General features: G+C 40.7%; 1 protein-coding gene across 1 annotated transcript in view; it reads right to left on the minus strand.

Moving 5' to 3' along the window:
* The window catches only part of TDRD12 (tudor domain containing 12), a 79,070-nt gene that overhangs the window by 45,833 nt on the left and 20,932 nt on the right, over nt 1-12,305 (minus strand). The window contains exons 9-16 of the mRNA XM_090063090.1: nt 11,410-11,489; nt 8,925-8,989; nt 8,371-8,442; nt 7,890-7,950; nt 6,314-6,418; nt 5,234-5,419; nt 3,911-4,067; nt 11-138 (exon numbers count right to left, since the gene is read on the minus strand). Of these exons, the coding sequence (XP_089919216.1) occupies nt 11-138; nt 3,911-4,067; nt 5,234-5,419; nt 6,314-6,418; nt 7,890-7,950; nt 8,371-8,442; nt 8,925-8,989; nt 11,410-11,489 (854 nt within the window). The remainder of the gene's footprint in view (nt 1-10; nt 139-3,910; nt 4,068-5,233; nt 5,420-6,313; nt 6,419-7,889; nt 7,951-8,370; nt 8,443-8,924; nt 8,990-11,409; nt 11,490-12,305) is intronic.

Genomic DNA, 12,305 nt, shown 5'->3' on the forward strand with positions numbered 1-12,305 from the left:
TCATACTCACTTGTTTGCTGGCTTCTGATAACAGTACCTCAACCTCATCAAGAACAAGATGGCAAAGTCTAAGTAACAACAAGCTATGGTGTTCAAGCAGTCTTAAAAGGCTGTATGGTGTGGTTACAATCACTTCACCTGCATGGTGGAAGGAAAAAAAAAAGCTGGCAGCACTTGAGCTTTCATTTACAAAAGCACTGTTATCAATTCTTGTTGTTTTACATCATGTGCTTTGGTCATTTTATTTTTACATTAAAAGTAACAAAATAAAAAAAAACAGTTCCCAGTAACTGGAGTTCAAAACAATTTTGTCCAAATGCACTTTTGTATCCAAAAGGAAGCTCCAAGGCAGGAGCACACCCAGTGAGTATATGCACACGGACAACCATTCAGAAGGAATCTTTTTAAAGAATTTTATACGGCCACTGGGATCTGATTTACGGTCTTTGGTTCCCGATTTAACTGGTCTGTGATTTTTAGGGCACAAAAATGGCTAAAATTGCCCTAAATGGCAGAACAGATAATGCTGCATCTCCCAATCCTGCTTTCCATGCTGGGAGCAAAATGCCACAAATTCAAGTAACAGTGCAGTATCCTGTTTCTGTTTCCAGCCCAAAAAGTTAAGGAGGTGGAAAAAACCCCCCAAACTCAAAAAGATACTTTCCACACCTCTTCCCTTCATATAACTAAAGATTCAACTCATTAAGTAAAAAAAATGAAGCATTCAACATCTACAAACTCCTGTTCAGTTGCATAACTTGGTAGATGGTTTTGGAAAGGATTGCAAGTCAGAGAATAGGAATAAACAATACAAATGTAGGTCTACAGAACTCCCTAACAGTACCTGCTTTAAAAAAAACACAACAGTAATTTTGGGAAACAAGTCTAGAGATGCGGGCCAAGACATGCAGCATGTAATCCTGTAATTCAAATCTGCTGAAATGAATAAATACAACTGATGGTTATGCAGTCATCACTGTATGACAGGCCTCCCAATTAAGAAACAAGATATAAAACTAATGTCAATCAAACCCTGAATTCACTCACAAAATACAATCACAAAGAACATACATTACAGAAGTATACACAGTTAACTGGCAATTTTTAAAAAGCCTCTCACGCTGCCTTAGCTGAAATTAAAATATTGATGGCTTTTTGCTATCAATCCAGGGTCAACAAAAATATATTTTTAAAATGCAATATATCAATACTCTCAGCCACTATCTTTTCTTATTTCCAATTACTTATACTCTTTGCCATTTGCCCACCGATAGGAGTTAGGTACATTGCCTGTTTGTGATTCGGCAGTCTCTTGTCCACGTGAATTTTTTAAAACTTAACATTCCAAGTTGTATATTAAGCTAGTAATATGCACTAGCTTGACTTCCTATTATCATCACATTGTACTTGTTTAACCTCCTGCCTGAGTAAATGCGGCTTGCAGAGCCATCATTTATAGGGCCCAAAGAAAAAATTGTGATTTTGCAGACTGTGTGGATACTGTGAAGTCAGCCACACATCATGATTTTTAATGGTCGGAGGCTGTGCCAGAAAAGCCCACGAAAGCAGAGGTTTCCCCTTGCAGGCTGGCAGCATTCCAGCCTGCAAAGGGAAACCTGGGCTTTTGCAACTCTAGCCTGCAAACAGCTGCTGGGGACATGGCCAGGATGCAGCCAGGCAGGCTTGTAGAAACAGCCCCAGCAGTCGGATGAAGGCAAGTGCATGTGGGGGAGGGGAGGGGGTTTCAAGGGCCAGGGCGGTGCATATGCGTATATGGCATGTGCAGGGGTAAGCTATCATTTTTCATGGAATATACAGGAACCCATTTGCCAAGATCAATGGTAGTTCCGTGAATATTCCGTGAAAAATGATACTTTACCTGCATATGTGCTGTGAATTATTGACAAGAAACCCGTGATTTTCTCAAGGCTCCCTACATGGCCCACAGGGCTCCTCACAGGGCAGGAAATTTGGCGTCAAGGGAGTGGTGGCCATTAACATAGTGACTCTCCCTTCACCAAATTCCCCAGTCCCAAACTCCACATTACTGGTTGCAGCCAGGCCACACCCCCTTTTACCCCACAGGGCCAGATTGCAGCTGGGCTGCTCCCTGCCCCCTTCCAACCAGCCAGATGGTGCCCACTGCACCTGCCCTGGTGCTGGATCAAGACAGCCAGCAGACAGACAGGGCACTGCCCATCCAGCCCACTGGGGGAAAAAGGACAAGTACCACTGTTTTACAATATTCTTCACATACTCCATACTGGAAAATAACTGCCTTAGTTTTTGTTGTACAGTACAATGCAGTTCCCACTTCTAGAAAATAACGTAATTCCTTTTTGGCCACATCTGCGTATCACACAGAACAGCCTAAACTTGGTCATCTCCAAGCAAGAAGTCTACACTAATACCTCAGATCATCAAGAAGTGATGTTCGTCTGTAAGGGCATTTACAGATGACACATTAAAGTGGGTTAAATACCAAGTTGCACTGCTTTAATGGTGTTGCTGTTTGCACAAGCTTGCAAATTCGGTGGTGTACAGGCAGTCCTCAACTTACAGTGTTTCAAGTTACGTTTTGCATTTATAGTGTTTATAAATTTACACCGTCGCAACTTTACATTGCCAGTTTTGACTTAAAATGCCTGATCTGATGCAACGTCATGCCAGCAAACAAGTTCACTGCATTGCTCATCTCCCTGGAGAACATCTGTCTGAACTTCCTTGGACACTTTCTTTAAGAAAGCAGACAAGACTCCAGGAAAACCAGCAGTCAAGACTCCTGAGAATACTCCAGCCAAGAACCAAAAAGTCCAACCAAGAGTCCTTCCAAAAGTCACCCCAAAGAAGTCCTTCCAAATCAATGACTGCTATTTACAATATAAATATATTAATGTAGATATATTATTCGTCTATAATTAATCAAGTACAAAATCCTGGGGTATTTTTGGTGAAAACAGTGTACTGGGCCTTGGTTCAGGAACCAATCACCCATTTATAATGTTGTTTCTTATGAGAAAATTGGTTCCAAGTTACAACATTTTGACTTAAGCCATGGTTTTCAGGAACCAATTGCGTCGTAAGTCTGAGGACTGCCTATATTACACATTAATTCCAGCTGCTGTAGCAAATTCCGAGGCGTTTTAGTTTGCTATTTTACAGCCGCAGAGGGTATCACTAAGCTCCGTGCGGCTCAGGAGCTGTGCAGACAGCCCCAGCAGGCAGCAGCCTAGGAAGGGGGGCTGGACTCTGATCTTCTGAGGTCCCTTCCAGCCCTAATGTCTATGAAATCTATGAAGGCAGGCTGCACTGAAGGAAAAAAGTGGCGAGCCTGATCTTTTTTTTCCCCGCTTCCATGGAGCCTGCCTGCCTGCCTGCATGAGCTGCAAAGGGGCCCAGTGTTTCCCTCCACAGTTCCGGTGGAGGGTGCCTGCTAACGGGTGCTCCCTGGGGGCAGGGAGGGGAGGGAGGCCACCACCGTTATGGAGGGAAGCACCAAACAGCAGCTCACTCTCCCTTCCTTGCTGCCAGAGAGGCAGGTAAGGACACGGGTATACACAAGACAGGGGTTTACTTCACTCTAAATTGAAGCAGTGCTTTTAAAAAAAACACCACTTCAATTTAAACCTCCCGTGTCATCTACAAATGCCCTAAGGTAGGTAATTAGAGCATCACTTTCATAGAGTCACAAACAGATTTGCTGCCTGTAAGAACTTCAGATTCACTGGCAGGATAGCATAGAGAATTTGTTATCTACCTTTTAACTGAGCTCTTCCAAGTGCAAATAATCCATCATTAGTTGTAAATTTATGCAGTTTAAAAAAATGCATCAAATTGGGATTTTAAAATAGCAGACTTAACACTTTGCAAAATCATTTTGAAACATAAGCAAGCAATAAGTGATTCTTACATCCTTGTTGAAGTTTTATATTTTTGACCTCTTCGTTATTCAGTCCAACTAATAACAACAATGGATGCAATGGTCTGGAACACCTGCCATATTTTTTCAGTAATTCAAAAATGAGTTGTGCTTTCTTCCATCCAGGACACACAATTAGTGTTGTTGGCTACAGGCATACAGATACATACACACACACACATATCAGTCTGCAGAACTTTAGTTTAGAATCAAAAAATCTCAGGATGTTAGGGGTTATAATACAGAAAGGTTATTTACGATAATAACAACATTTGATTAATCCCAAAGTGTTTCAAAAAGTAAAAGAGCATGTTAACCTATACAGAAAGCATTGTTCCCATTGAAACTTCAGGAACTATATAACATAAAGCAAGAGTACACAATGGTATACCACAAAAATAAAACCTGTCTTATTCATTGAACACTAAGGGGAAAATTCAGATACTTAAACATTTTATCCAAACTAAAATTTGGCCAAGACGCCAGGGTCTCCTTTACACTTCACTAAGTTATTTTTAAAAGATACAAGTTCCATAAAATGCTGTTAATGTTTAACTTTCCCTGTTGAGAACCTTCACATTGATTTAACTTACCTCCTTTTACTTTACAGTAGATCTAATTCAGATGCTAAGGCATTTAAAAAACACACCTGAATAGCCTACATTTTATAAGCCAATCATTGTAATTTAATTGTTACTGTATTTGCCCTTAAAATGGTAACACATTAAGAAAGTGAATGCACTTACACCAGGGGTGGGCAAAATACAGACCACAGGCTGGATCGGGCCTGCCAAGTGATTCTGTCCAGCCCACTGCGGATCCCTTGGCCCCACCTCTTGGCACACGCCACACAGCATGGAGTGAAGCCTGCCCTATTCCCAAGTGTGGCTCTCAGGCACACTGGGAGCTGCAGTCCACAGGGCCAGGCAATGCATTGCCAGGGAACTACTGTCCTTTGCAGGGATGTGTAGCAAGTGGATCCTGGCTCTGCCCCAGGCCTAAGCCCCGGCCCCCCTACTGTCACCACCCCACAATCCTGATCCTGTCCCACTCTCAGATGCTGCTCCCTGCCCACCCACAGCCACATCCCATCCATTCAGCCAAGTGCAACCTACCCACGGGGGGGGGGTCCTGGCAGTCTCCACAGAGACCCTACCCACCCATTCCATCCAGTAGCCCCACTCCCCCACAAGGCAGTGTAAACAGCCACAACAGGGAACGAGGCTGGGTCAGCACCCTCCCACCTCTCCCAACAGCTCACCAAAACTTCATAAGTGGCTCTCCAGCCCAAATAATTGCCCCCCCTTGACTTACACCATTCCCACTTGGCAATGACTTGTAGCACCCTCTTAACTGCAAAAATGTAAGAATTGGTGGAATATACAACAGAGGATCATTTCCATGATGAGAGATGACAACTACATCACATCCACGAGCTATAGGTGGCCAACAATAAGACTGTGTGAAAGTAGGGCCTTGAAAATTATTCCAGAGAAGCTCCTACAAAAAAGACAAATGAAAACTGCTAGATCAAAAAAATCTGTCGGTGTTTAAACATTTAATTCTAAATGACCTCTCATAAGAAAACAAATCTTTAAATATTTCAAATAAGGAACAATAAATAAAATAAGAGTTATTTTTCCTTGAGCACAATAGATACTATTTATTGCAGAAGCTTGTTTCACTGTTTTTTGTTGCCACTTCTGGATCAATTATATTGCTCACAAGGATGCATTCACAATTTCCTTCTCTTAGATCCACATAAGCAGTAATTACATTGAAAGTAAAAATGGCAAACATTGTATGTGATGGAATTACACCAACTTTTAAAATAATTTTTCTAAACCTATTCTCCAAAACAAAGCCTATATATGCTTATATTTTTTCAAGCGTTAACACGCTTTATAAAATGGCAGAAGGTTCCTCAGGGCTCATCTAAAAACTCATTTATTGGGAATCATTCTGAAGTCAGTTGCTAATGACATCCTTCTAGACTAATAAACCAAAATAAAACTCAATGCAGGACCAAGAAGAAAGGTATTAAGTATTACAAGAAATAAGATGCTGAGTGGATTTTAAGTCTTTCAGCCATTAAAGAAGCCACACACACAAACCAAATTGGCCCTTGATAGGAAGTATGAAAAAAATTGTTGAGAAAATATGCTTAATTACAGGATCTTTAAAAAAAAAAAAAAAAAAAAAAATTAAGGAGATGCGCACAGGAAGGATACTGCTTTTGCAAATATGAAAGTTCTGCCAGTTAAATACTTGGGTATTTTTCTTTATGTTTCTCATTTACATGATTGCAAGTAACTGCCTAGACTGCCCCACAGAAGAGGATAAGGGTCATCCATCCATTAATATGTACAGGGTAAAAATAAATGTGAATATTACCTTTTTCAGATTAACAAGAAGTGGTGCTGTTTCAAGAGATGAACAAGGTTCTATTTTCTTGTTAAAAACAACAAAATGTTGTTCTGCACTGACCTTTAGAAACGCCTAAAAATACACATATTTAGGCACTAAAAAGAAAATATTTAATACAAATCTCTCCTTTAATATACTACCCCAAAAGTAGACATAATGTACATCTTATATATTTTGCATTTCAAGAAAAGTAGTTACCATATTTACCTGAATCTAAGATGACCCCCCCAATAAGTAGATCCTATATATGAAACTTATTTTAAAATAAAGTTCCACCAGATATAAAATCTAAATATTAAGAGGTGTCCTAAGACATCTACCTCACTGCTACCGGGGGGGGGGGGGGGGAGTGTAGCAGCCTATTTGCCTTCTGCCCCTTCCGCTTCTTCCTGCTACACTCTTCTTGTCCCTCTTGCTATCTGTACCCCCAAACCACAGCCCTCCACAGCCTCTGCCCCTTCTCTCCACTCCCTAGTCTCTGCCCCTTCCCTGCCCTCCTTACTGTCAGACACTGCTCTGGGTTTTTTTTCATCCCAGGTCACAGAGCATAGTATGTGGAAGCATGCTCCCTGCCAGGCTATGCAGCATCGTCAGCACTGCTGACTGGCTGGGCAGGATAGTTTCCATGTACTTCATGCCCAAGAGGGAAGGCACCCTCAACTGGAGCCAAGCTGCACCCATCCAACAGTCAAAGGTCGGGGGAGGCTGGGGGAGCAGGAAGGCAGAAGCTGCATAGGGCAAGTGGAAGAGTGGGGCAGGCAGCCGTTATCTGTCTGACTCCGGCTGCCAACCCGGACTCAGGGCCAGGGCTGGAGCTGCAACAGACGCATGCCCCCTCCTTCCCCCCCACCCCACACTTTGTACATAAATCTAAGACCAGAGGCTTGCCCCCATGCTAATCGAGTGAAGGCTCATTTGTGTAGATTCAAGTAAATACGGTAATCGTACAAAAGGTTACAAAAATCAGCAAACTTTAGTGCTTCTATATATTCCCACCTGAATGCAGTATTAAAACAAACAGCACCTTAAAGCAGGGTTGGTCAACTGAGAGTATGCAGGAAGGTCCCAGAGAGTATATGCAGATGGGTGGGAAGTATGCCACCACCCACCTCCGCCTCCCAGAAGCATGGCTGGGCAGGGGCAAGGGCAGTGGCACCTCTCTGCAGGCCACACAAGCACTGCCCGGCTGAACACGGGGGGGTGGGAGGGGAAGCTAACACACAGCGGCTGCTACCACCACCCCATACTGCCCCCATTCCACATCTGGCCATGCACCACCTCTCCCTCCTCCCCACACCCCCAACATCTGGCCACATGCCAAACCCCCCCAGTGCCAACAAAATACATTAGAACAACTGCTAATAGTTAGAACTCTAAACGAAAAGGGCAGAATATATACCCTGTCAAAACATAATCCTATCAAACGATGAGTTTTTAGTACTTTAAAACGTTATTCTTGATTATTAAGGCTAATGAACAATTGAAAATTAAAAACACAAAGATAAGTATATATAGTGTTAAAGAAAGCCAAGTTCTGAAATACCTGTTTCTCATTCTCAAAATGATCTGTTTTCAAAGGATCAGGATTTAAAAACTGCAGAAGCCTGCAAAGTATACAGATCTAAATCCATTAGTAATTAAACACAAAAGGAATACTGCAAACATTGTCTCTCAGCGTATCTATTATAACCCTAAAAACCTGAAAATTCCCTGCCCATATCTGCAGAAGTTTTATTAAGAAAAATCACCAATATTAAAACAATGTTTGACACTGGCCACGGATGTAAATGAAAACTAAGGGAACTAGCCTTTATATGATGGCCTGTTATTTCTTCAGTTAAGGAAAACTGAATCAAATTGGTTGAAGTGAAAGGGCTTACAAGGTTTCAAAACAGAAAACATATTGCTTTGTAGTTATCAGTTTGCTGTCAGGCGCTTCCGCTTGCCTGGAATTTATCACACACTAGGCATTAAAAATACAAGTACAAAAGGAGGAAAAACAACAAAGAGGAATATACGCGTACTTTACACAGCCACTCTTTTCATCATGTTCCATCTCTTTCAGTTGTTTCTTACGTACGATTTCAAGTAAGTCACTAAAATAAAGAAGTCATCTCATGAATAAACTTTAACATGGGCACAAATCTCACTACAGAAGACTAGAAATAAAAATCAAGGGTAATGCAAGTATTACATTTGGCTATCTGTCCAGCTAAGCTGCATCTAGCCATTTAACAAAGCAAAATTACTTGTATTTCCATATATCCATAAACATTATAAACCAGACTTGGGTCCCAATCAGAAAGGGTACTGAACACGCACCTAACTTCTCTATACGTACATATCAGAATGCAAATTTAACATCTTCATTTGGACCTTAATAATAGACAGTTCACTTTTTTCATTTAAAGAGAAGCATTAGTTTTACTTTACATCTGAACCAGTCAAAGTAAGATAGCACTTCTTCCCACAAATGCTAGATCTCATTTTAATGGCATAGGAACTTTAGCTGAAAATTAACACTTAAGCAGGTACATTATAAAAGACACAAAAAAATTTAAAATATATTTAGTCATACCTGTCTGTCTGACCAGAAATAGTTATATGTTCTTTAAAAGGAAAGCCCAGAAACACACCAACAGTCTAAGAAGAAAGAAAACAAAACCAGTTAAAAACAATTTCTGAATGACTTCTAAAGCAGGATTTTAGACAAACGCATTTTCCAACTAAAAGGATAAACAAAACAAATAGACGAACAAACTAGGTTTTGACAGGCTTTTGGCCTGACAAGAATTGTGGGCAAAATAACAACAGGATTCATGAGACTTAGAGACTGGAAAAATAGTAAACAATGTCAACTAAAGGGGATACGGAGAACAGAGCCTGTCAAGGTCTTCCTCTATTGATAAGAGTATTAGTTTTGATGCAACAGGTTTATGTAAGGCTTCTGACTAGGAAGCATTTAATACTTTGATTAAGAACATGAAACACACTGAAGGACTAAAAGCTGGCTAAATGACAGATCTAAAAAATGCAGCAGTAAGCACAAAGTCATTATAAAGCTAGTACAGTTGTAGTGGGGGGAAAAAAGCCAAAATTATTTAGCTCTACACTACAGTTTAAGAATTGTATAACAGTGACCTTAAAGAAAATTCACAGACTGCAAATGAAACTAATACTAGAGGAACGAAAAATTAATGAACTGGCCAAGTCACAGAGACAGAGCTATCTAAATTGTTTGGCAAGCTTTGTGCAAGCAAACATGTCTTAATATATCCAAATCCAAGAGTCATATGCCTACAGCTAAAGAATGCAGGCATAGGAGTAGGAAATGTATTTATCCTGGGATGCACCGACTCAAAAGAGATATTGGGAGCTGTGAAGGATACCAACTGGTCATAACCTTCTAAGGTAGTTTTACATGTGTTCTAAGTGGGGGGCAGCACTTCAATTACAGCAGCTCCAAGAGTTGCTCCAATTAAAGCACCACATTGTCTTGTGTATCAGCATCCCTGCACTTTAAAATGACAGCAGGGTGCTCAAAATGCTTGCTCAACAAACTGAAGTACCCTGCCATTTTGAAGAGCAGGGACACTTACACACGAGACATGGGAAACCGTGGGAGTGCTGCAATTACCATGCTCCAGCAGACTCGATTAATCAAGTTTGTTCCAATGCACTGTAATTACAGTGTATCAGAGCAGCCTCCACACTAGTGTACAGGCACCACTAGATTGTGGAAAAAAAGGCTAATGGGATCTTTGGAGCTAGGGAATCTCCAAGACAGACAGATTCATTATTCCACTTTGGATTTCACTACTACCTACCATCTTTGACATTTTTGTATACCAGTGTTCCCTTGTCCCCATAAAACAGTATTATCTCTGCATCTGGTAGCACCACAGCCATTTCTGGAAACCAATGTCCAGTTGCACTGATACACACACTTTGCTAAAGCACTGGCCAAAATTGGCCTGACCAGCAAACCTGACCAATGCATGAACTCCTCACAAAAAACAAACAAACTTGGCATACAGGCCTGATGTGCTTTCCTACCAAAAGACAGGAGGGGGAGATGGGCGATACAAGGTTTAGAATAGTCCATAAGGCTGGAACAGGAACACTCAGGTCAGGATGTAAAACAAGCCAAGCCTACAGGGTACAGGACAGTTTGAGCTATTCAAGATACAGATGGAATGCAATACGTAGTTTTGTATAAGAGGAGAACTGAAAATCAGAAGAACTTTGTAGTGGCCTAGGGGACCCTGTGTGGTGTTATGCTGACTACCTTGTCACAGATACAAATGCCTTAACTCCTGCTGTGATGTACTTGTTAGGCCAAAATGTGTTAGGGCTGGGCTCGCAGGCAATAAACCTGGCTGATTCTCTACCACCTAACTGAACCTGCTACCATTCATTAAGACAAGATTGGTGTTGGATTCTCCTGGCTGGGACACTGCAGTTCCTGAAACTTCAATACTGACAATACACCAGTAACACCCAACAAGAACACCACCACCACCACTAATCACACCTAATGACAGACACAGGTCAACTGAGAGCATCAAAAATCATTACAGGATTGGAAAACATGCAACACTGTCAAAGGCCTCTAGAGCTCAGTCTGCTGTACTTCAATCATCACAGAGAAGGTTAACAGTGCCTTGATCACACTCTGTAAGACCCAACATGGAAAATAGACACTTAAAAAGCTCTTCAATCTAACAGGCAATGGAACAGCAAGATTCAGGGGCTGGAAGCAGCAGCTAGGGAATCGAACTAGAAATAAGCTGCAGGTTTTTTTTTCTTAAACAGTAACAGTAATTAACTACTGAAATAACAACACAGGTTTTGGAGAAGCATCTAGCCTTCATAATTTTTAAATCAAGACTAGATTTTTTTCCTTAAAACATTATCCAGTTAAATAATGAATCCAATGAAGTCCTATGGCACGTGAAATACAGGAGATCAAAGTAATTAATCACAATGGTCCCTTCTGGCCTTATCTATGAAACACTTAATGCAAATTTTAAAATTTCAAGTAAATGGAGTAGAATACTTACAGACTCCGTATGTCCATTAAAAGATGTAGTTGAAAGATTTTTACAATTCTTTTCCAGAAGAGGATTTGAAGCAGTGTGCCCTAAAAGAAGCAAATAATTACACTTTACAGGAGAAATCACTGGTAACAAACTCCTAAAAAAAAACTTTTTGTATTTTATAAAGTTACCAGAATGCATGTAAAAAACACATCATAATCTATAGTGGAGTGCCACTTAAGCTATCTAGGAACTGAAAGAACAAAATGTGTTCTAATTACACTGTTTACACTAAAACATTTGTCTGAGTTTTTTCATGTGTGCATAGTCCTAAGCCTGTCTAGTGTGTATGGGACATGACACGCACTTTTAAAAACATAGGTAGATAGTCTTGCTTTAATGACCCAACAAAGAACAACACAGTACTTAATTTTGTTCACATAGAGCCTACTGCAGGTGTATACATGAGCCTGTAAGCTTTTAGCCAAACATATCTGTTGCCATATTCTTATGTCCCCAAGGCAAGACTTAAAAAATGACAGAGCTGTTCCAGCTGTCACTCATTTGTTTCATCAAATGTAAAAATCCCAGCACGGGCTCTTATTTCAATATAGAAAAGGTAAAGTCATGACACCCATGGAAAAACACGAGCCCTCCCTTTGTCAGATGATGTGCAAAAAAAAAAAAAGTGCTCTAAACTAGTCTCTGGAAGCTTGAGACATTTCCTTATTTAGCTATAAGATTCGGGCTAAATATTTAATTCAATGTGGAAATGTGCAATAGCTGACTATACAAAACTAAAAAGGAAACCGATACACCTCAGCAGGTCAATTTAAGCTTTTCCCACACAGACAATACATGGCAATTTTGCTTTTTCATGTACCATAGTCACCAGCCACAAAAACACCTACACCATATTA

The sequence above is a fragment of the Crocodylus siamensis genome, chromosome 9, assembly GCF_052110815.1.
Source record: "Crocodylus siamensis isolate JL-2025a chromosome 9, ASM5211081v1, whole genome shotgun sequence".
Taxonomy (NCBI): Eukaryota; Metazoa; Chordata; order Crocodylia; family Crocodylidae; genus Crocodylus; species Crocodylus siamensis.